This window comes from Motacilla alba, chromosome 5, assembly GCF_015832195.1.
Source record: "Motacilla alba alba isolate MOTALB_02 chromosome 5, Motacilla_alba_V1.0_pri, whole genome shotgun sequence".
In the NCBI taxonomy this organism is placed as follows: domain Eukaryota; kingdom Metazoa; phylum Chordata; class Aves; order Passeriformes; family Motacillidae; genus Motacilla; species Motacilla alba.
In genome coordinates, this window is record NC_052020.1 from 60,524,814 (window position 1) to 60,549,705 (window position 24,892).

Below are 24,892 nucleotides of genomic sequence, written 5' to 3' on the forward strand. Positions count from 1 at the left end.
TGAATTGTTGAATTAGCATTCAGAATTTTGAATTTAGCAGAAATTTGCAAATTCAAACTTAGCAGAAATTCACATTCATTTTGAATTTGAATTTAGCAGAAACTTAGCACTTTGAATTAGCATTCAGAATTTTGAATTTAGCAGAAATTTGCAAATTCAAACTTAGCAGAAATTCACATTCATTTTGAATTCGAATTTAGCAGAAACTTAGCACTTTGAATTAGCATTCAGAATTTTGAATTTAGCAGAAATTTAGAAATTTGAATTTAGCAGAAATTTAGCATTTTGAATTAGCATTCAGAATTTTGAATTTAGCAGAAATTTTCAAATTCAAATTTAGCAGAAACTCACATTCATTTTGAATTTGAATCTAGCAGAAATGTAGCATTTTGAATTAGCATTCAGAAGCTAAGCAGGATTCAGTCAGAATTCTCAGTCTCAGTCACGCTCCAGCTGCAGCTCAGTTTATTATTTCAGAATAATCCATTCCTAATATTCAACCATTTGTCCCGAGTCCCAGCTGGAATTAGCTGAGGATAATGTAAAAAAGGTTCTGTTTGCCCCATGGGGTGGGGAAAGTCTGAAATGCTTTAAGGGTGAATGAATTATTAACTAACGGGGATGAACTTCAGTGGAGGGGGTGAAACACCCTGTGGCTATAGCTGACATTTGGAAATAGCTCCACAAATTACTCTGGGAGCTTCTCAGGGTAAAAGCTGATGCTGTGCAGGTGAGCTACAGGGATTTCCTTTGTGTTTTAAAGGATTTACTTGTATGAAGGAAGAAAACAGAATTTATATTTAATCCAACCTGAATATTTCTAGGAGTTCTGTTAATACCAGGTCTATCATCGGTATCTAGCACAAGCTCCTTTTTTTTTTTTTAATTTCTACTTAATTTCACTCTTGTTTTCATTATGTCTGCTGTGATTTTTTGCATATCCTGATTTAAATAAGGAAAACCAAGGGATGATTTGTTTTGACCTATCCGCAGGGAATGGGTTGCCAATATTCTGCAGAAAAGTTGAAATTCCAGAATGGTTTGGGTTGGAAGGGACCTTAAAAATTGTCTGGTTCCAACCCCTGCCGTGGGCTGGGACAGCTTCCAATACACCTAAATATGTGTGATTTCAGTACATTTTCAACTATTAAGCATTTCTAGTGGTAGTCAGTTTAGAAAACAGTTCAAAAAAACTTTAAAAACCCCAAACAATCTTAATTTTCTACAACTTCCTGACAGGAGGGTGGGGGCAGGAGGGTCAAGCTCTGCCAGGGGAGGTTTAAATTTGATATCAGGGAAAATTTCTTTATCAGAAGAGTTTCTTTCAACATAATGGAACTTCCCTGTCCATGATCATAGCCTGTGTGGGACAATTCTCTGGAAATTCTGAAAATCTTCCAGGTTGAAAAGGCAGAACTGGGGCAGGGACCTGCCTGGTGCTGAAGGTCAGGCTAATTAATGCCCCGTTGTGTCTCAGAGCTGGCAAAGTGCATCAGGATGAAATTTGAGGATGAAATTTAAGGATGAAATCACGTGCTGCCACAGCTCTGGGGGATTCTGGACCTGGAGCTGGTTTTACAAGTGTAAAATATGATGGTTTTTTCCCCCTTTTTAGGGAAACATTACCACGAGTGCCCTGTAGGGCAGAGTTTTTCTCCTATTTTTGATAAATGAAGCCTGGCAAAATCATTTTGTTGCGTTTTTATTTCTTTTAAATGATCATACAGCAGGAAAGATGATCATTTTAGCAGTGAAAACTTTGAAATTTGACCTTTATCCACAGTGGATGAGATTTCTAGTAGAATCTGACACTTGGCTGTCTCACAGCCTTGTGAGGGCAGGACAGAAATCTGCAGTATCACCCTGGAGGAATGGTCAGTCCAGAGTATTTTGTTGTGTTCCCATTAGTTACAGGTTTCAAATTTGCATTTTATGTTGTGCTTTGAAAAAATCCTGAATTTACAGCAGAGATTTTTAGAAAGCAGAGTGGTTTTGGGGGAAAAAAAAAGTATTTATTCAGCAATTCTAATATATTAATACAATAATATATTATTGTATTATATGATATTATTATATGCTCTATTAATTACATAACATTATATGTTATATTAATACAATATATGACATTAAAACCTGGTGGTACAGCTTCTCTGTTGCCATTGCATTTGCCTCTAGGAATTATGGCTGAAGAAGACCAAAATGAAAGCAAAAAAGCAACAAAACACTCATATTTTCACCGTTTCAGTAGGGAGAGCAGCTCAGATTGAGACTTTTACTCCTTGAGAGAGTTACCAAAAACCCCTTCTGAATTGGCAGGTGAATAAAACAATGATTTACACAAACACAGGCCTCAATAGTTGCTTTTTTTGCAAAACAGCTAAACTAAAATAAACAAAATTAAAGTGTGAAAAGCCTGAAAATTCTTTCCAGCTGTAGAACTTTTCCTCCTTGGTGGAAAAACCTTCAGGGTCTGCCTCAGAGCCTCCTCTTTACCTGAGCAAAGATTCCTGGGTGGAATCCTTCCTTCCCATGGGCACAGGATTATCCCTGATTCCTGCTCGTGACTCACCCAGCAACATCTGAAATTATCCCTCAATTGCTTCTCCCGCCTTTGGGATTCTGCACTTCCCACCTTTTCCATGTTCTTTGCATTTCCATGGCTGGCAGCAAGGAAAAATAAAATTTCCAGAGGCAGGCATCTGATTTTTCCCTTCCCTCTACTGTTCCTCAGCTTCCCAGAAATTTTGAGCCACAAAATTCTTCCTTTCTTGAATGTGGAGGTTGCTTGGGCATGGAAAACTAAAAATTCAGTAATTTAAACACCATGGGAGTGGACCAGTGAGTCAAATGCTGTTCTCTCAATTAGCTTTGGAATAAACTGAGGGATCCCAGCTGAGCGAATGTGGTGGGGAAAGGAAAAGAAGGATTCTGCCATGCCAGTTGAGTGTAAGGAAGATTTCTCATCAAGTCTGGAGGTACAACAGAGTTTATCCCAAACTGCATGGCAGGTTGTCATAATTTTGCCCACCAGTTTATTAGCTTGAATTTTCCTTTAAAAAATTCACAGAATCCCAGACCGGTTTGTGTTGGGACCTCAAAACCCATCTCATTCCAGCCCCTGTCCCAGGCAGTTCAGATGATCTTGGATGTGAAAAGGGTTAAAAAGAAAAATCTCTTTTATTTTTTCAGATTTTTCAAGTTTTTTTAGGTGCCACCTTAAAGAACCAAAAAGAGGAGCTTTTAAGTTTTGCTCAAAGCATGTTGCTACCAGGTGGATGGAGACTGTATGAAAATCTGTGGCATTCCCTAATTCAGGAGGTTTCTGCTGAGTGCTGGAGATGGATTTAGCCTTTATGCAAAGGCACTACATTTGTTCTCACTGTCTTTACCTTTTTCTGTAGTGGCAAATCTTGAATTTCAGCCTTTCTCTTACTGTTTGCTCTGTGCACAATTCCTGAGCTTGCTGGAGGTGGCAGAGTTCAGGATGCCAAGAAGCAAAGAGAATCTTGCTCCTTCTTAAGTTTGGATTGTTGAGATGGACTCATGGAAGGAAGACAGACAGAGTTCCATAAACCAGCTCTGAATCCTTGGCTATTTCAAACCTTCAAACTCTTGAATGAAACCAGTGTGAAACAGGATGTTATTGATTGTATAACAGGCAAAATAACACCTGGAAATTTGCATTAAAGGGTAAAGGGTGGCTAAATTGAAGGGTAAAGGTTTCTAAACTTGATGAATATCCACTGATTTTTCCTGAACCTCTGACAAATATTTGTAATTTCATGCACATCTACTTTTGGCTGGGGCTCTGTAAAAACTCACTGCCTTGAAATCACCAAAATTTCACCCAGTGCTGCTGATAACACCACGTGAGAAGGTCTCTCAGCCTTCTTACCCTGCTAGAAATGAGGCAGACCTGAAAGAAAATCAATGTTTGTTGTGTGCCAGCAATTGCAGGAGTGCAGTGAGGATGAAGAGGACAGGGAGTGCCTGAAGCAGGCCATCACTGCCCTGCTGAACCTGCAGTGCAGCATGGAGCGCATTTACAGCAAGCACTCCCCGCGACGCCGGCCTGGGTAAGCCCCCTAGGGAGGGAGGAAAATCCCCTTCTCCTGCTAGAAAACCTCTGTATTTCCTTTTCAAGGCACGTCTTGTTGCCAGTTTGCTTTGTAGATGGAGCAGCAGCCTAAAACCTTACCCACTTGTAAGAATAATGTGAATGTTTGTCTTGGTTTGGAAGGACGGGTGTCTGTTAAGGAAGGCAGGAGTCTCTCCTGAAATGGAAATTTAAACTCCTTCTCTATGAATTATTATAATTTTGAAATTAAGGGGTTTTCAGGTAAAGATGTGGGAGTAGGAATAGGCTTTTATTAGGGAAGAAAATAAAAATAAAATGTAAAAAAGCAGTAATACAAAACAACAGTGACAGAGTCAGAGCAGGCCCTGACCCCCTGTGTGTCAGGGTGGTGGCACAGTGCCATTCCATGGTGGCTCAGCCCTCCTGCAGGGCCAGCTGTGCTTCTGCTGCAGCAGGGATCCTGCACAAGGCTGGAGTTTTCCTCTGCAGCTCCAGGGCTGCTGGAGATGGGCCTGGAATTCCTCTGGGAATGCAGGGCAGGAGAAAGCTGCTCCTCTGGGAATGCGGGGCAGGAGAAAGCTGCTCCTCTGGGAATGCAGGGCAGGAGAAAGCTGCTCCTCTGGGAATGCAGGGCAGGAGAAAGCTGCTCCTCTGGGAATGCAGGGCAGGAGAAAGCTGCTCCTCTGGGAATGCAGGGGGCAGAGGCTGCTGTGCTGCTCCAGGCTCAGATTGGATCCAGGTAGGAATGCTTGGCTCCTGCCCTGGGCAGAGCATCTCCCATGGGATGATGGAATTGGATCAGCCCTGCAGGGACACTCAGTGGCCATGGACAGCAGAGATCTCCTGGAGGGAGGATTGGCTGTGGCAGAGATAAAGAAACCTGCCCCATGGACAGAGGAGAACTGCTCTACTTCTAATGGATGGGAAATAGAACACACACCCCTAAACCACATCTTGCAGCCCAGGACAATATTCTGCTCCTTCCCAGCCACAGCATGTGGCTTATTTGGAACTTGATTAGGGCATTTTGAGGGAAAAAAAAATCACGATTTAAGCAATTAGTTGAGTTGATTGTTTTAGTCTTTTGGGATGGCAAATCCGGAACGTGCCCACTGTGACTTCTCCTGTTCCTCCCCCCAGGGAGCCGGTCTGTCGCTTCTATCACCGGCAGATCAGAAGCAAACACTTGGCCATCAAGAAAATGAACGAAATCCAGAAAAACATCGACGGCTGGGAGGGCAAAGACATCGGGCAGTGCTGCAACGAGTTCATCATGGAGGGAGGGCTGACAAAAATCGGGGCCAAGCACGAGCGCCACATCTTCCTCTTCGACGGTTTGCTGATCAGCTGCAAGACCAACCACGGGCAGTCGCGGCTGCCCGGCTACAGCAGCGCCGAGTACAGGCTCAAGGAGAAGATCGTCATGAGGAAGGTGCAGGTGGTGGACAAGGAGGACACGGCCGAGTACAAGCACGCCTTCGAGCTGGTGTCCAAGGACGACAGCAGCGTGCTGTTCGCCGCCAGGTCGGCCGAGGAGAAGAGCACGTGGATGGCGGCGCTGATCTCGCTGCAGTACCGCAGCACCCTGGACAGGATGCTGGACTCGGTGCTGCTGCAGGAGGAGAACGAGCAGCCCCTGAGGCTGCCCAGCCCCAGCGTGTATCGCTTCGTGGTGGAGGACTCCGAGGAGAACATCGTGTTCGAGGACAACCTGCAGAGCAGGAACGGGATTCCCATCATCAAAGGGGGCACGGTGGTGAAGCTCATCGAGAGGCTGACCTATCATATGTATGCAGGTATTCGGAGCTTTGATTTTGAATCCTTTTGTCTTTAGGGTTTTTCTGCTTGTAATGAAATGTAAAACAACATCTGCAGGGAGTAAAAGTATGTTATTAAATCACCTGGCTTTGCAGGCGAAGCTCTAAGAAAATTCTGGGTATGCAAACCTTTCATCCCCTAAAAAAACCCACAAAAATATGTTTCCATATTTCATCGTGGCCAAAGCAATGGAGCTGTTACAGGCTGAGACTCTGTGAAGGAAGAAAAGAGTTGAAGGTTATATTTATTATATTTATTTTTTGTTTTTATTTTTAAATTTTTTAATATTTATTACATTCAGCCTGCCACTCTGTGAAGTATCTGAGTTGAAGGTTACTTTTTAAATTATTTTTTTAATATTTTTTATTTTGCTGTATTTTTTATATTTATTAAATACAGTCCACCACTCTGAAGTATCTGGGTTGGAGGTTATATTTATGATATTTATTTTATTATGCTGTATTTTTATATTTATTATATTCACCCCACCACTCTAAAGTATCTGAGTTGGAGGTTATATTTATTACATTTACTGTATTTTTTATATTTATTACATTCATCCTGCCACTCTGTGAAGTATCTGAGTTGAAGGTTACTTTTTTAAAAATCTTTTTTAATTTTTTTATTTTGCTGTATTTTTTATATTTATTAAATACAGTTCACCACTCTGAAGTATCTGGGTTGGAGGTTATATTTATGATATTTATTTTATTTTTTATTTTGCTGTATTTTTATATTTATTATATTCACCCCACCACTCTGTGAAGTATCTGCGTTGGAGGTGAAATTTATTACATTTACTGTATTTTTTATATTTATTACATTCAGCCCGCCACTCTTTGAAGTATCTGAGTTGAAGGTTATATTTATTACATTTACTGTATTTTTTATATTTATTACATTCATCCTGCCACTCTGTGAAGTATCTGAGTTGAAGGTTACTTTTTAAAAATCTTTTTTAAAATTTTTTATTTTGCTGTATTTTTTATATTTATTAAATACAGTCCACCACTCTGTGAATTATCTGCATTGGAGGTTATATTTATTATATTTTCTGTATTTTTTATATTTATTACATTCACCCCACCACTCTGTGAAGTATCTGAGTTGAAGGTTATATTTATTATATTTACTGTATTTTTTGTATTTATTACATTCAGCCTGCCTCTCTGTGAGTTACTGGGTTGGAGGTTATATTTATTACATTCACTGTATTTTTTACATTTATTACGTTCAGCCTGCCTCTCTGTGAAGTGTCTGGGTGGAAGTGGATGCCAGTCACCATCAGCATTTTCCAGCCTTTCAGTGTCTGAAGGGCACAGAAGTGGAAGCTGGAAGGAGCTCCAGGAGTGCTGATGCTGAGGAAAACGTTGGGGCTCACCTTTGGGGTGCAAGGGGAAGCTGGTGCTGTTGGGACTGGCATGCAATTTCTGTTAAATTTCCCCACTAGCTCAGCTGGTCAGGGACAGTCATTCCTCGGGGGAGGCTGAGACAGAGGTTTTAAGAGAATATTGGATGTGCAGTTCAGTATTTTTCAGGGAAATGCACCAAAGAACTGAATGAAAATTTCCCAAGCCCTGTCATTTCTGGTGTTTTTCAAATACAGATGCTTGCCTTACAACCTCAGTGAGTTCTCTGCAGATTAAACTTTTTCTTTGTATTTTATTTCTAATCTTTTGCAACTGGATAAAAACCCACTGCTGTCATTTTCTTACTCAATCCTTACAGATCCTAATTTTGTCCGGACTTTCCTGACCACCTACCGCTCCTTTTGCAAGCCCCAGGAGCTGCTGAGTTTGCTGATAGAAAGGTGAGCAGTGATCCTCCTTCCTGAAGGCATGGAAAAGGTTTGGAATCACAGAATAAAATCCCAGAATGGTTTGAGAAAGGACCTTAAAACCCATCCAGTGCCACCCTCTGCCATGGGCAGGGACACTTCCACCGTCCCAGGCTGCTCCAAGCCCTGTCCAGCCTGGCCTTGGGCACTTCCAGGGATGGAGCAGTCACAGTTTCTCTAGGAATTCTATTCCAGGGTCTCCCCACCCTCACAGCCACGAATTTCTTCCTCAAATCCCATTTAAGCCTCCTCTCTTTCAGGTTGAAGTCTTTCCCCTTGTCCTGTCACTCCAGTTCCTGATGAGTTTTGTATATTTGGGATCATAGAACATCCCGAGTTGGAAAGGACCCACAAAAATCAGAGATTCCAAGTGCTCCTTTCCTGCTCAGGATCCCAGTGTCAAATTTCAGTGTTCTAGTGAAGTTTATAAACCAGGAACTTTAGAACAATGATCCAGGTTTTCAGTGCAAGCTTCCTTTTCCCAGTTTAAATGAGTTACCTGAATGAGGTAGGAGCTGGAGCACCTGGTGTGCCAGGGCTGTGGGTGGTGATGTTGTGAGCCGCTGAATTTGCTCAAGAGAGAGCTGAGTGCACGATGGGAATAAGGACAGAAACGTTCCAGGCAGTTTGTTTGAAGGCACAGAATTAAGGTAAACAGCATTTTAATGCAGTGTGGTAAAGCTGCTCTTAAGCTCTCATCTAATCTTCCCTTAATCATGCCAGCAGGTCCTTAAAAACCTTCTATCCCAGTCTAGACATGGTGTGATGAGCAGAGAAGCAGGGAATTAGCAGGGTGTGGAGCTGGGCAGGAGGGAATTCCAGGCAAACCGGATGGCAGAGAAGCACCTGCTTCTCCCCGCACCGAACTGACACAAATAACATGTCTCTAAAGCGCAGCTTGTGTTTCGTGTGTTTTGTGCTGGTTGCCGTCCCTGAGCGGTGTTTTCCCCCAGGTTTGAGATCCCCGAGCCCGAGCCCACGGAGGCAGACAGGCTGGCCATGGAGAAGGGGGAGCAGCCCATCAGCGCCGACCTGAAGCGCTTCCGCAAGGAGTACGTGCAGCCCGTGCAGCTCAGGTGTGTGTGCCCCCAGCCTGCCCTGGCACTGCCAGCCGGGCCTGCCCCGGCTGCCAGAGCTCCTGCAGACCCTAATCTCTGCTGGAGACTGCAGCCGTGTCTGCCGGCATAACGTCCCACATCGTGTCCTGATTATCCCGGCAACTGCTGGAGCTGGAGCTGGCCCAGCTGGGATCCCCACCCACGGCGCCTGTGGGTGAGGGATGTGGAGCTCAGAGCAGGGCTGGCCACGCTCTCAAAGCATTCCTTGTTCCCAGGCCCTGGGAAGATCATTCCTCTGTTCCCGGTTTTCCAGCCCTGCTGGTGTTTCACTCCCTTTCCCAGCCCCGTGGATGTGTTTGCTCACAGACAGGGAGACTCTTGTCTGTGCTGCACATTGCAGTGGGCTGCAGGGAATCTTCAAGGTCTTGCTGACCAAGCTAATTTGGGGAACAATTAAGCATTTCTAGCATGAATGAGAGTAATTGTTGCCCTGATTGGGGATCGAGACGGGAGGAGACAGATCACAAGCAGTGTTTGCTCGAGCGACTTTTAGTCATTACACTGATGAGTAACATCAAGATGTTCCTATTAATGGCACATTAATTTTACTAATAGTAATTATTAATTACACACACAGAGAACCCTCAGTTACTCTGCTACCACACATTCCTGTTGGAACAACGGCACTTGACTCAAAAGGTCACCCTGACATGCCAGTACCTCCAAGGTGTTCAGAAAGTCACTCAGGGGTGCCATTTTTATCAGAAACCCATGTGCTTATACATATAAAAGATTTAAAAGGTAAATCTGTGGGTAGCCCTGTAGTTTTCCTAACACAGAGCTGCCACCACCTTCTTGAACGTGATCCAAGTCCCACAACCTCAGCGTAACCTTGGTCCTCCTGCGTGCTGCTGGCCTTGGGCAGCTTATCAGGCCCTTGGTGTTCCCACTTTATCAGCTCCTGGGGGTTCAGCAGCACCAGGAGTCTCCACAGTTATCAGTTCCTGGCAGAGCTGCCTCTCAGCTCGTGCTTTCCCTGGTTTTGCTGTTTCCTGGGAGCTGTTTCTGCTCCTTGCTGTGTATTTCCAGCAGCTTGAAGCAGTCTCAGAGCTGCAGATGAGTGGCTTTGAGCTGCTGGTGGATAAACTCAGCGCTCTGTGCATTCCGGTGTTGTGAAAAGCATTGGCCTCTGCTTCAGAGACTGCGGTTTGGGAAGAAGGTGGAGGGTTGAAGGTGTTTGTCCCTTCCTTCCCTGCTTCCCTGCACTCTCCATCTTGTGGAAAATGCGGTGCCCAGGCGTGAAAGGGCTTGGACACAAATGTGAGGGGATGGCAGGGAGGAGGAGCTCAGCTGGAAGTGCAGTCAGCGGATCCTGGCACTCTCTGGCTTTCCCAGAGCTTTCACCACGGGACCTCAAGGGCAGAGATGGATTAGATAAGATCCTGTTACATGAAACTTGGATCAAAACTTTGCCTCTTGGAATGTGGCATTGATTTCTAGCCCGAATGATCTGTTTGGGCAGCAATTCTTTTATGGGATAAACCTTATTTTTTACCTTGCACACTGGGAAGAGGAGAGTTGGGGAATTTTCCATGTGTCCTTCATTTGTCCTCAATGTAGGGCTGATTTTTGCTCAGGTGATAAATTGCACCTGGATAAATCAAAGTGTTGAAGGTGTGAGCTCAGCTTGTTTACATGAAGAAGAGACAAACCAGTTTTTTATTCTGATTTATCCTGAGTGCTGAAGGCTGAAAGTTCACTTTTAGAGGCTGGAGTTCACTTTTAGAGGCTGATTTATTAGTGATTTGTGTAAGAAAGAGTAGAGAAAAATCAAGAGGAAGTTTAGTGTTATCCTTAAAGGATGTGCTGGAGTAATCAGACCTTTTGGGTCATTAAAAATTCTATAAGCAAGACAGTTAAAGCAATTTTGAAACTGAAATTGGTGTGTAGGAAAGAAAGAATGACAAATTTGCTTGTTAACAAGTGGGAGATCCTAATTAGCTTTTTCATTAAAAAAAAAAAAAAACACACCAAGAAAGAAAGAAAGGAAATTACAAGGAAAATTAGAAATCCCATTTTTATCTGATTTTGCTAAGTCTCTTCCTCTTCTGAAACCATCTCAACACTGGCAATTTTATATTAGATTTTAAAATAGCACCAAGCTATATTTATGCTAAAACTATTCTTTAAAGCCTGTAAGTTAAGTATTAAAGAATAGTTTTAGCATTAATAGTTTTTAGGTTTTAAACTCCTGCCAAGCTCAGTCTTTGCTCTGCTCCTTTGTCCATGTGTATTTTGAGAGTCACCAACTACCTGAATCTGGAACTTGAGTTTTGTAGGATTGTGGTTCATTTTTATGGGATAAGCCATGGAAGTCCTTTAAAAGAAACTTAATATTTTTTCCTCTTTCCTCAGAATATTGAATGTTTTCCGGCACTGGGTCGAGCACCATTTTTATGATTTTGAGAGGGATCTGGAGCTGCTGGAGAGGCTGGAGACCTTCATTTCCAGTGTCAGAGGTGCAGTAAGGGGGCTCCTGTTCCCTTCCCACGTTTTGGTACAACTTCCCAGGCTGATCCTGGTGGATTTTAGACCTGACAATACCTTTACACACATGAGTAATTTTAATGCTTTTAATTGAGCTGTTTATGAGGCTCTCCTTTACATGAGGAAGCTTTGGCCCGGAGCCTAAGCAGCTCCTAAAAATGATTTCAAGCATTAGGATAATAATACTTAAAATATATTTCCTTCTGGACACTGTGGTCATCCTTGCCTGACTCTGTAATTCAGGCTGTCACCTTCCCCTTTTCCATAGAGAATTCCCTCCCTTTTGCTTACTGAGTTTCTTCCATTCTGATTTTTCCCATTTATATAAAGTTCCAGCTGAAAATCATGAATCTTTTAGAAGAGGATATTGGGCCCATTTGGTATCTCTTCTTTATGAACTAGATTTTTTTGGCAGCCTCTGTGGAGGGCAGCAGTGTTGTCGTGTTTAATCCTTATCCTGGCAGTTCCAGTTTTCATTTTCAGAGTGCCAGGCCTTACATTGTGCAACAGAATTCTGAGACAATTAAAAGACCCCGGACACAGGGTCACTTTTTTCCACACCAAACCTGTCAGAGGATGTGGTGAAATAGAACTGGTTTCACATGTGTTTGTTTGTCAGCTGATACAGGTGCAAAAACCCATAAGGAAAAAATAGAGAAATACAAAGCTGATTCATTTACGTGCAGAAATGCAGAATTCTGAGTGTACATTCAAATTTTGGGGGAGTTGGTTTCACTAAATTACCAAAAGTCCTTTAAAATCAGCGGTTCCCAGAATGGTTTGGGTTGAAGGGAGCTTAAAGCTCATCCAGTCCCACCCCTGCCGTGGCAGGGACACCTTCCACTGTCCCAGGCTGCTCCAAGCCCTGTCCAGCCTGGCCTTGGGCACTGCCAGGGATCCACAGCTTCTCTTGGCCTCCCTGCTCTCCCAGCCAGGAATCCCAATTCCCAATATCCCATCTAACCCTGCCCCCTGACAGTCTGAATCCATTTCCCCCATCCTGTCCCTCCATGCCTTGTCCAAAGTCCCTCCAGCCTGAGCTCCAGTTCCCAAATGTATTTATTTACAAACTCAAAATATTCCCTCCCCAGAGATTGCTCTATAACATTGACATTTATGAAAGAACATGAATTTATTAAAAAGCAACACTTACAACAAGATCAGTGCACTTTTCCCCTCTTGTAACCTCTGTCAGTTTAAAACTGAACTTAAAAAAGCATTAAAAACTCATTTATGGGTTTGTTTTTTTTTTAACGATTTCTCTTCTGCAGGAAAATCCATGAAGAAGTGGGTGGAGTCCATAGCTAAAATCATCAAGAGGAAGAAAGCCCAGGCAGATGGGGTCAGCCACAACATCACCTTCGAGAGCCCCCCGCCGCCGCTGGAGTGGCACCTGTGGCGCGTGGGGCACAGCGAGGCGCTGGAGCTGATGACGCTGCACCCCATCGAGATCGCCCGGCAGCTCACCCTGCTCGAGTCCGACCTGTACAGGCAGGCTCAGCCCCCACCCTGCTTCTCTTCTCTCTGGGCTGGGAAACACAGGGCTGTGCTGAGGAAGGGAGGAGCCTCCCCCGGAATGGAAAATGTAAAACCCCTCCTGGTGTATTTGCGGGGTGCCCCGGCGAGGGCAGGAATGATGAACCTGACTCCATGCTCTCAGAGGGCTCATTTATTATTTTATGATCTATTTTATATTAAAGAATGCTATACTAAACTATATTAAATACAGAAAGGATCCTTACACAAGGCTAAAAAGATAATAATGAAAACTCGTGACTCTTTCCAGTCTTGACCCTGACTGGCCCAAGAGTGAAAACAGTTCACACCAGAACCCAATGAAACTATCACCTGTGGGTAAACAATCCCCAAACACATTCCAGACAAACAAAACACAGGAGAAGCAAATGAGATAAGAATTGTTTTCCTTTTCTCTGAGGCTCCTCAGCTTCCCAGGAGAAAAATGCTGGGTGAAGGGATTTTCCAGAGAATGTGAATGCCACACCCTCCCTCCAAATTGTTGTAATTTTGAAATTAAGGGGCTCTCAGGCAAAGATATGGGAGTAGGAATAACAGTTCTTTACTAGGGAAGAAAATTTTTAACAAAAAAGCAGTAATACAAAACACCACTGCCAGAGTCAGAGCAGGCCCTGACCCCCTGTGTGTCAGGGTGGTGGCACAGTGCCATTCCATGGTGGCTCAGCCCTCCTGCAGGGCCAGCTGTGCTTCTGCTGGAGCAGGGATCCTGCACAAGGCTGGAGTTTTCCTCTGCAGCTCCAGGGCTGCTGGAGATGGGCCTGGAATTCCTCTGGGAATGCAGGGCAGGAGAAAGCTGCTCCTCTGGGAATGCAGGGCAGCAGAAAGCTGCTCCTCTGGGAATGCAGGGGGCAGAGGCTGCTGTGCTGTGCCAGGCTCAGATTGGATCCAGGTAGGAATGCTTGGCTCCTGCCCTGGGCAGAGCATCTCCCATGGGATGATGGAATTGGATCAGCCCTGCAGGGACACTCGGTGGCCATGGACAGCAGAGATCTCCTGGAGGGAGGATTGGCTGTGGCAGAGATAAAGAAAACTGCCCATGGACAGAGGAGAACTGCCCCAGCTCTGGCAGATGGTGATAGAATACACAGCTCCATTTCCAACCCTAAGACATGTTTTCTTTTTTGTGTTAGGGTTGAGATTAAAAGTGCTTGAGATGGTTTTTGTTTTTCGTGTTTGGACTAAAATGTTTATTTTTTTTTATTTATTATATTATAGTGTTATAAGTCATGAGTTTTATAGTACTTCACTAATAAGTTACAAAATGGCTTTGTTTAACTCTTTCTGCAAGGTTTTTTAAGGGTAAACTGTTTAATTAAGAAATTATGCTTAAATTATTTTTACTTTTAACTTAACTGTTTTTTGCAACGTGGATTTTTCTATCTAATTACACAATACTACTTAAACCCGTGAAGAAGAACTAGTTGCTGCTTTAAAACTTCTGTCTTGTTTTATATATATTATTATCTTTTAAAACTTTAAACTCTTGAGTTTTCTGCTGTGTGATATTGCACACTTCTGTTTAAACTATTCACTCACAATCTCAGTGCTGTTATACAATTTTGAAGCTTTCTCTATGGCTTCAGGTTAAATGTAGTGTTTGTTTGGGGGCCAGTGTCTTTCAAAACAGAAAGTCTGAAATTCTCAGCATCTAAGGTTCCAACACTCTCACACCTTTTTAGTCATTATTTCACCCAAAAAAATGCTCCTCATTCACACCATTGGTCACAGATGCCCTGCAGCTTCCAGAGCTTACAGGAAGAGGTTTCTTTGCTGTGTGCACTATGCAAAGGAGTGAAAAAAAAAAGAGTTTTTATCTCCATGTCAGACTTGTGACAACAGAAATGCAGGGGGGGATAATTCAGGAGTCTTACAAAATCAAATTATAAAATCCCATTCCTGCTTCAGTGACAGGAGGTTTTGTGTTGAAACCAACTGGTTGCTCCAAGTGCTTCACCTTCCTGTGTTCAATTTTTAACTCTTTTGGAGTTTTTTTCTTGCCCTTTCAGAAAATTTAAGTCACTCCTTTGTAATTTCCTTATCTGAAAACACTTCTTCAAAATTATCCAATTTCAATTAAGATAAAAATGTATTTCCTTCTGTATTTGAGCACTCCAAAAGTTGTGTTTTGCAGTAGATGAGGTGGGATTGGATTTGTGAAATATCAGGTTGTGGTTAAGGGGAGAAATAATCTTTTAATGCAGAGACAGAATCACAGGTGTTATTGGTACTGAGCCTTTTGCCTCCTGTTTTGTCGTCGCCAGGGCTGTGCAGCCTTCTGAGCTCGTTGGCAGCGTGTGGACGAAGGAAGATAAGGAAATTAACTCCCCAAACCTCTTGAAAATGATTCGTCACACTACCAATCTCACTCTGTGGTTTGAGAAGTGAGTGCAGTGCAGTGCCATTAACCCCTTCCACCCTGGCTGTGCCTGGGGTTTGCTGGTTTATTTCTGCCCCGTCCTCCCTTGACTTTCCAACTCGAACACGTGTAAGATGTGATTGCATAAATTCATACTTGAGATTGTGGAGAGAGAGCCAAAATCTGCATGCTGGATGGGTTTTCATGGGAAAATTTGATTTAATGACTCGGCAAGTGTCAGCTTTTATTTCTCAGTGTGTCTCAGATCCCATCTTTTGCTCAGGTGCATCGTGGAAACGGAGAACTTTGAGGAGCGAGTGGCTGTGCTGAGCAGGATCATAGAAATCCTGCAGGTTTTCCAAGACCTCAATAATTTCAATGGTGTTCTGGAGATCGTCAGTGCTGTGAACTCTGTCTCTGTGTACAGGCTGGATCACACATTTGAGGTGAGTTTAGGCCATGGGAAGGAAAATTAAATCAGAATGCAGAGCTGGGTCCCACACGGTTCTGGAGTCAAATCCATTGTTGGCAGCAAAGCCTCCCTGCAGTAAAACAGAAAAAGAAGAATGTGATTAAAATGGTTTGAGTTTTGTATGGCTCTGAAAGGCAGCACAAGGCCTTGAAGTTAAAATCAAGAGTTTAATTTTTATTAAAGACCAAATTTTTAAACTCTAAAGTTAAAATAACAATCTGTTTTCAGTAATTTCAGGATCCACATGACTGAATTGTTGGGGGCTGTAACCCAGAGCAAACCATTGCCACAAGAGCTTCTTTGAAAACTTCATTTCAATTCCCAAATTTTGCTCAGAGAGCCAGGGATTTGCCTTGTGTTTGCCAACCATGCTGTTGAGAACATTTCCATCCCTTTTTTTTTTTTTTTAATTTTGACAATTCAGGCACTCCAAGAAAGGAAGAAAAGAGTTTTGGATGAAGCAGTAGAATTAAGCCAAGATCATTTTAAGAAGTATTTAGCTAAGCTCAAGTCAATCAACCCTCCCTGTGTGCCTTTTTTTGGTAAGTGGCATCAAATTTTTGGTGTGGTGTCACTCTGAAGTTGAGTTTGCTGCAGATATATGGTTAAAAAGTGCTTTTTTAAATCAGGAATATACCTAACAAATATCTTGAAGACAGAAGAAGGGAATCCTGACTTCCTTAAAAGACAAGGGAAAGAATTAATTAACTTCAGTAAGAGGAGAAAAGTGGCTGAAATTACAGGAGAAATTCAGCAGTATCAAAACCAGCCCTACTGCTTACGGGTTGAGCCAGAAATCCGGGTAAGCGGCCATGAAAAATCTCTTTGGGGATTGGAGAGGAGGAAAAATGCCAAATAATCTTCTAACACTGGACTAATTTTGCATGGATAGTGATTATCAAAAGAGGGGGGAGCAGTGGGTGGTAGACAACAAAGAACCACACAAAGGAGCAGCCAGAAGTGGTGGGAAATGACATTTTGAAGCACTGAATTACGAGTATTTCATTAAAGTTTTCTCTGTGTGCTTATTTTTTAAATATTCTTGCTGCTTGTTTCATTCAGAAATTCTTTGAAAATCTCAATCCCATGGGGAAGATACCAGAAAAAGAGTTTACAGATTATCTGTTCAACAAGTCCTTGGAGATTGAGCCTCGGAACTGCAAGCAACCACCTCGATTTGTGAGTTTTTTCCTGGAATTTCATGGGCTCAGAGAACACCCTGAGTTGGAAGGGAACCACAGGGATCATCAGGTCCAATTCCTGCATTATTAAATTAAAATTAAATTGCTGCAATTCACTGACCACTATGGAAATAATACACGGTTACCTCAGTAAGCCAGATATATTTTCTTCAGAATTCCTTATCCTGAGTTGATTTTCCAACTAAACTCAATTTAAAAACACTTCTACTGCTGCTGTGTGTCACTACTAAAATATATTACCTTTGTCTGATCTTAAAACTCACTTTTTTCCCCCAAAAACTTGAAATATTGCTGTTAAATTTGTATTTTTTATCATACAGTCATATGATAAAATATGGAGTAATATTTTTCATTTCACGATACCAAGAAGTCTTACATTAATACTAATTAAAATATTACTTTTATACATATGTTGAGTTTTCTTTAAGATAATTTCTACTTTTCTTTTGTCTAAATATTTGATATTTTGCAAAAACTGCAGACTTTACCAGGTGCAACCTTTTTTGCTGAAGAAAATAACAGTTCCATTTAAAGGAGTATCAATTTGGGGTTTAAAAAACCCAGCTCCTGGAGCTCAGAGTTCTTTTTTAAGCAGAAAAGTCACAATTTAGAGCACTTGTTTTTTATATGTTGTAATTGCCTGAGGAACTGGAGGCATGTCTAATTTTTTGGGAGAGCTATAAATCATTTTTGCCATCTCTTGTTGGAGGAATGAGTGAGACGATGTTACAAATGTGGCAAGAAAACACCAGAAATTGCTGTTGCAAAAATGCTTCTGACAGTAATTTTATTAAAACCTTTTCTAAAAATAGGAGACCAGTCAGCTGGGCAGGAATTCTTGACAGCTCATGATTTCCAAAGAGAGAATCTTACTGGAATTTCAGGAAAATCCAGTTGTGGGTGCTGCAATGTGCTGGACACCACTGAAAGATGGGGACATAATTCACTTTGCAAGGCTCAGCTTTGATCTGTGCTGGATTACACCCAGGCCTAACCAGGCTGGGTTTGTCCACACAGTGACCCGGTGTAGGAATTGTGTCCTGGATAAACTGGAGGACAGGGACAACGTGTCTCCAAGTGTGTCCTTGATCCGGGATGTGTGCAGGGCCCAGGGACCCTCTGTGCTTTTGCTGTTTCTGTGGCGTTGCTCTGGGGCTCTGCTGCAGCTCTGAGGGGCACTTGAAGCAAATTTCCATTTCCCAAGGCTGTTTTTCCCAGTGTTTTGTCCTGGTTGGCAGCAGAACCCGGACTCTTCATTCCTCATACTTGTGGGGAAAAAAAAGATTTCTTCAGCTGCATCCTGCATCCACAGCTTCCCAGCAAATCCCTGCTGTGTAAATATTGCTGCACCTCCCATCAGTTGTACCCCTGTGCTGCTCTCTGAGAAATACTTCAAAAATACCTCACACAGCCTTGGGAATGCTGCAGTGGGGAACGGCAGCAGCCTTGGGAATGCTGCAGTGGGGAATGGCAGCAGCCTTGGGAATGCTGCAGTGGGGAATGGCAGTGTTGTTGGGAATGCTGCAGTGGGGAACGACAGTGTTGTTGGGAATGCTGCAGTGGGGAATGACAGTGTTGTTGGGAATGCTGCAGTGGGGAATGGCAGCAGCCTTGGGAATGCTGCAGTGGGGAATGGCAGCAGCCTTGGGAATGCTGCAGTGGGGAACGACAGTGTTGTTGGGAATGCTGCAGTGGGGAATGGCAGCAGCCTTGGGAATGCTGCAGTGGGGAATGGCAGTGTTGTTGGGAATGCTGCAGTGAGGAATAGCAGCAGTGTTTGGGAACGTTGCAGTGTTGGGAACGTTGTAGTGTTGGGAATGTTACAGTGTGGAATGTTGCAGTATGGAACATTGCAGTGTGGAACATTGCAGTATGGAATGTTGTAGTGTTGGGAACGTTGCAATGTTGGGAACGTTGCCGTGTGGAACATTGCAGTGTTGGGAACAGTGTTGGGAGCGTTGCAGTGTTGGGAACATTGCAGTTTGGAAAGTTGCAGTGTGGAACGTTGCAGTGTTGGGAACAGCGTTATGAACATGGCAGTGTTGGGAACGTTGCAGTGTTGGGAACATTGCAGTTTGGAAAGTTGCAGTGTGGAACGTTGCAGTGTTGGGAACAGTGTATGAACACTGCAGTGTTGGGAACGTTGCAGTGTGGAACATTGCAGTGTTGGGAACGTTGCAGTGTTGGGAACAGTGTAGGGAACATTGCAGTGTTGGGAACAGTGCATGAACACTGCAGTGTGGAACGTTGCAGTGTTGGGAACAGTGTATGAACACTGCAGTGTTGAAAGTTGCAGTGTTGGGACCACTGTATGAACACTGCAGTGTGGAACATGCCATGTTGGGAACAGTGCATGAACACTGCAGTGTTGGGAACGTTGCAGTGTTGGGAACAGTGCATGAACACTGCAGTGTGGGAAGCTGTGGTGTGGAACACTGCGCTGCTAAGAGCTCCCCTGTCTCCAGCCCAGGAAAACAACGTATCCCCTGAAATCCCCCGGGATAAGGCCCAACGCGGGCAGGCACGGCTCCACGTCGGGCACGCTGAGGAGCCACCCGCTGCCCCTGGAGAAGGAGCCCAGCAAGATCAGCTTCAGCAGGATCACCGAGGCCGAGCAGGAGAGCGCGGCGTCGGCGCCGACCTCCCCCAACACGCCCTCGACGCCGCCCGTGTCGGCCTCCTCGGAGTTCAGCGTCTTCTTAGACATCGATCTCAACAGTTCTTATGGTAAATAAGAACTTTTATGGGTTAATAATCGTTGGTGCTGCCCCTCAGGCTTCCCAAATGTATTGGGGGTGTGGTTTTTTTTAAAAATCAATTGCAAAATTGGAAGTAATTAAATAAATTCCCAGCGTGAGTTCAATTGTCCAGTTCAGGAGTGTTTTACACGGGAAGGGCTCATTCATGTTTGCAGCGGATAAACTTGGGGGGTTTCTGATCTCTCAGGTTGTTCAGGCATTTATTACATGCTGCAGTGCAGTGCTTCTCTCTGGAAATGGTTGAATGGATTTTTTTATTTCCCAGGTAACAACAGCATCTTCGCTCCTGTGAACTTGCCTCAGTCAAGTGAGTGTTGGAACTCTGTTCAGTATTTAACTCTGCTTTCCCTGGTTCAGGGGAGCTCAGTGGGGATTAAAGTCTGAAATCTGGGATGAGAATGTGGGCTGCATTCAGAAGGGCTCCTTTTAGATCAGATGTCCAGTAAAGAATGTAAAGCCTAAAACTTAAACTGCTGGTTTAGTTTGGGTTGGGTTTTTATCTCCAGGCTCTCACATGATTTTCCTTCTACTTTGCATGTCCTTGATGATTGTTTTGTTTGACTAAAGCTACAAATAAAGCAACTTGATAATTTCCTAATTGCACGTAGTGAAATAACTGCTGTGTTGCTGGGAAGGGACACATTTTGTACCACACCTGTGAGGGATATCCTGCATTCACCAGTGTTTTCAGCTGTTCTTTTTATTTATTCCACACACATTTTTTAAAATATGATTAACTTAGTTTCCAGCTGGAGAGCACAGGCCTGATGTAGACACAGAGCTCGGTGCACTCCTAAGAGGAAAAGCAAAAGTGTGACAGAAATCACCAGTACAAGTCAGGGGTTCTGTTGTGTCTTAATTTGAGGATTTTTTTCTCCCTCTGTAAGAACTCACTTGGAGTTCCCTGGATTTATTTTGCTGTCCCTCAGCATTGCCTGCTGACTGCTGATGCCTTTTTTTGATACTGGAATAGGAGAACACTTTGTGAGGCCTAGATCTGATTATTGCAGTGAATTAAAGGATTTCACGCTGCTGAAGTTACTGGTTCATGTTGCTGTGGAGCACAAAGATCTTACTTGTGTTGCTTTGAGTTTGGCTTGATATTCCAGAATATGTTCCTCAGATATTGCACAAAGAGTAAAAGATCTGCTTTTCCCTCTCCAGAGACTTTCTTCAGCTCCTGGGGGAGCTTCCCTAAACTGAGTGATGAGCCTCAGAACCCTCCTCCACTTCCTCCACGAAAAAAGATGGATCAGGATGCTTCCAATGCTAAGGTATTGCTGTCCTGGATTGAATAACTGTGGTGATAAATTGGGGAATATCTAGAATCATTTCTCTTGGAAAAGACCTTGAAGATCGTCAAGTTCAACCATTGATCCAAACAGGGCTCTGTCAGTCTAAGACTTTGAGATGCAGAGCTCCAGTTTCCTGTTTTTAAGTTTTGGATTCCCAGTGTCCAAACCCTGCTGGGAATTTCAGGAACAAAGTGTTCACGTTCCCATCAAGGTACAGTTGCTGTGCTTCTGACAGCACCACTAGCTGAGGTCAGGAGAATTCCTCATCTGAATGAAGACTGCTCTTTATCCAAACACCTGGACAAGGGAAATGGCTTTAACTGAAGGAGAATAGGTTTAGTTGGGATGTTGGGAATTGGGAATTCCTGGCTGGGAGGGTGGGGAGGCCTTGGCACAGTGTAGCCAAAGAAGCTGTGGCTGCCCCTGGCAGTGTCCAAGGCCAGTTTGGACAGGGCTTGGAGCAGCCTGGGATAGTGGAAGGCGTCCCTGCCCACGGCAGTGGGAGGAATGGCTGGGATTCAAGTTCCCTTCCAACCCAAACCATTCTGGGGTTCCGTGCTCTCCATTTCTTACGCCTCCTTTTTCTCCGCGACACCGCAGGGAAATCCCAAGTCGGATGACGATCCTCCAGCAATCCCACCTCGGCAGCCGCCGCCTCCAAAGATCCAGCCTCGCGTTCCTGCTTACACCGGCCCCCTGGAGCAGCCCCTGCACAGCCCTCCTCCTCCGCCCCCCCGGGACCCCGTCCCCGACACCCCGCCCCCGGTGCCGCTCCGGCCACCCGAGCACTTCATCAACTGCCCGCTGAGCCTGCAGCCGCCGCCGCTGGGACGCTTCCCCCGGGACCCCGAGTGGCTGCGGGAGGCCGGCTCCGGCCCCAGCTCCCCGGGCACCCCTCCCAGCACTCCCTCCCCCCGGGTGCTGCGCCGCTGCTGCGTCCTCAGCGCCAGCCACAACAACCTGGCACAGCCGCCCGTGCCCCCCGTGCCGCCCCGGCACAACTCCAGCCCCCAGCTACCAAAACTGCCACCAAAGACTTACAAAAGGGAGCTCTCCCACCCTCCTTTGCACAGACTGTCTTTGCTAGAAAATGCAGAAACTCCTCAATGACCTTAGCCATAGTAGTCATTGACACTGGAATACTGTTTGTAAAGTTCCTCTTTTTTTTTTTTTTATTTATTCAAAAAAAAGAAAAGGCAGTGTATTTTAGTATTTTCACAAATTATGCTCTTAAAGTGCTGCTGATCCAAAAAAAAAAAAAGGTTTAAATTGGAAAAAAATCATACTACACACATTCCAGCCTGTGTGGTTGGACAGCATTACCCTCAGGTGAGCAGCAGCATTGCCTTGGTTCACATCCTCAGTGCCGACCGTTCTGCCAGGACACAAAATAGACCTTTTGCACTGTAAACTACACTAAGTGAATTTAAACTGACATCATTTAATTGCACTGAGCCAACAAAAAGGTGCGTCTGTGGAATTTTTTTCAAATTTGAGCACTAGTGGCCTTTTTTTTTAAATTAAGGAAACCCAGCAATGGGATGATCAAACAACACGAGGACACAGAGCGTCACGGATTTGAAACCTCTGACCACTTGCCTTGAGGTTCCTGAGTGACAGCTCCTGTTCTGGAATATTCTCATGCCATGTCTTAATTGCCATTGATTTGCTGCTGAAGACAAAGAAAAAAATAGGTTGAAATCTAAATACCAAAATATTCCTTTGGTCTTGGTTCTTTGGAGGAAGGATGAAGGAGGAGTACCCGTCTCGGCTGTCGGGGAGGATCCCGAGTACTTCGCGTGCATCCTGTTCAGATGTGCCTTTTTTGTTTTGATAGGCGAAGGTGTCTTAAGCTAAAGAGTTTGTCTGCTGTTGTGGAGAACAAAGCTATGCCCTGTACAATTGTTTATATTGTATATTTACAGATATGCTAATGACATGTATAAATTGAAGTTGACTTCGAGGCCTATAACACAGTCTGCTACTCCTGGGATTGCATCCGGCCAGCAGCGTTTCCTCTGGCTTGGGAACAGTCCTGCCTTCCAGACCTAATAACTTCCTTTAGATCTACACTTAACTCCTGAATCCACTTTGGAAATTGGTAGCATTTAAACCAGCAAACACTTCAAGCTTTATTAAACTTTTTAAACTGATAAGTGAATGGAACTTTTCTTTGCCAGTCGAACGCCCGTGTTTGAACTGGTGTGAGAGGGAGTCTGTTCTACTGGTAGTTCTGTAGCAGCATTTATAAAGTGGCCTTCACAAGCCACATTTTATTTACTGGTTTGTGGCCTTTTACTGTGCTTTGTATCAGAGTTCTTAACAAGATTAATAAATCACCCCAGTCTTAATTTTTAAGAGCTTGAGCAGTGCGTGTTCCTTGCAAGGACAAGGTTGGGAATTGCATTTTTGACAATACAAAATGGCCCAATTCTCCATGCTGCTGATCTCACCTTGGCTCATCCCAGGCTTCCAAATCACACTCCAGCCTCTCATCAGTCTGCCTAAGCTGCTCCCATTGTCTTGGGCATTCCATTTGGAAAATTCTCCTTCTTGGAAAGGAGATAGGGCTGAAGAGGGGTGTTAATTAGAAATCCCCTGAGTTGGAAGGGATCCATCAGGAGTCCAACTCCGGGCCCTGTACAGGATCATACCAAGATCCCCCAGTTTTCTCCTGGGAAGATGTATTTTTCCATCTATCTCTTGAACACTCTTTTTTTACTGCCTGTCCCCTCTGTTCTACTTCCTTGAGGAAGAAGAGAGGGTTGGAATCCATTCACACTTTTTATAGGAGAGCTGCTTCATTTTGCTAAAATAAGGTTCAAGAAGTCCCAGATTGGAGATGTATGGACTGGGAATGCAGGTAGGAAATGGAGGATGACTTGGAAAAGTGGAATTCTTTCTTGGAATCTTTGCATTAACTCTTTTGAAGTCCCCACCAGCAGCTATTGCTAAACAAGGAATAATTTTTTTCAGACTTTTGTGTGTTATTGAAGAGGAAGAAATTCTCTCCCACATTTTAGAATATACAGATGTCAGCTTTATGCCTTCCTGTACAAGTGCTTATGCCAGAACCATTTTGAATATTCCACAGTAAAATATATCATAGTATGGCCATGGAAAGTGGTTGAAGGAAGGCAGTGAGATTCCCACCAGCATGGTTCAAGAGAGCAATAAATAACATTTCAGTTACTTCATAATTACAGGGGTAGGTAAAAAGAGCAACAAAAAAACTGCTGGAGGGGGAAAATGTGAAGTTTGGGTTTGAAGTTGGCTCGTGTGGGAAAAGGCAATTCCCTCAGAAAACTTCTTCCCAAGGGGAATCTGCTGACCACCAAGAGGCCTCCCATTGCTCTAAAAAAAAGAAGAAATAAAGTAATAAAAACCCTTTCTTCCACATATCCAAGGGGGAGGGGGGGAATCTAAACCCTTTGCATTTCAAGATGTCAACGCAGAATCAACTCCTATTCAGTTGCTTGATTAAAACCTTTTTTGTGAGTTTATTAAAAACTTTTTGTAGGTTTCTTAAGACCTTTTTGTAGGCGAAGTCCTTTTCTGTAGGTTTATTAAAACCTTTTTCATAGGTTTATGAAGACCTTTTTCACAGGTTTATTAACCTTTTCGTAAGTTTACAAAGACCTTTTGTAGATTTATTAAGACCTTTTTAAAGTGTATTAAAGCCTTTTTTTACATTTAATAAGACCTTTTTTAAGTGTATTAAAGCCTTTTTTTAACATTTAATGAGACCTTTTTTAAGTTTATTAAAGCCTTTTCCTACGTTTATTAAGACCTTTTTTGTAGACTTACTAAGACTTTTGTAGGTTTATTAAAACTTTTTTGTAAGTTTATTGAGACCTTTTTTCGTAGGTTTGTTAAGACCTTTTGTCAGTTGTGTGAGGGCTCAGGCTGGAGCGGAGCAGGAGGGATGAGGGAG

At 43.6% G+C, this 24,892-nt stretch overlaps 1 protein-coding gene across 1 annotated transcript in view; it reads left to right on the forward strand.

Moving 5' to 3' along the window:
* The window catches only part of SOS2 (SOS Ras/Rho guanine nucleotide exchange factor 2), a 49,680-nt gene extending 26,364 nt beyond the window's left edge, over nucleotides 1-23,316 (forward strand). The window contains exons 9-23 of the mRNA XM_038138302.1: nucleotides 3,949-4,076; nucleotides 5,219-5,874; nucleotides 7,625-7,706; nucleotides 8,687-8,809; nucleotides 11,207-11,310; nucleotides 12,610-12,829; nucleotides 15,136-15,255; nucleotides 15,514-15,676; nucleotides 16,127-16,244; nucleotides 16,332-16,504; nucleotides 16,765-16,881; nucleotides 19,370-19,631; nucleotides 19,929-19,970; nucleotides 20,828-20,937; nucleotides 21,559-23,316. Coding sequence (XP_037994230.1) covers nucleotides 3,949-4,076; nucleotides 5,219-5,874; nucleotides 7,625-7,706; nucleotides 8,687-8,809; nucleotides 11,207-11,310; nucleotides 12,610-12,829; nucleotides 15,136-15,255; nucleotides 15,514-15,676; nucleotides 16,127-16,244; nucleotides 16,332-16,504; nucleotides 16,765-16,881; nucleotides 19,370-19,631; nucleotides 19,929-19,970; nucleotides 20,828-20,937; nucleotides 21,559-22,068 — 2,928 coding nt within the window. The 3' untranslated portion in view covers nucleotides 22,069-23,316. The remainder of the gene's footprint in view (nucleotides 1-3,948; nucleotides 4,077-5,218; nucleotides 5,875-7,624; nucleotides 7,707-8,686; nucleotides 8,810-11,206; nucleotides 11,311-12,609; nucleotides 12,830-15,135; nucleotides 15,256-15,513; nucleotides 15,677-16,126; nucleotides 16,245-16,331; nucleotides 16,505-16,764; nucleotides 16,882-19,369; nucleotides 19,632-19,928; nucleotides 19,971-20,827; nucleotides 20,938-21,558) is intronic.
* Nucleotides 23,317-24,892: the final 1,576 nt, after the last annotated feature.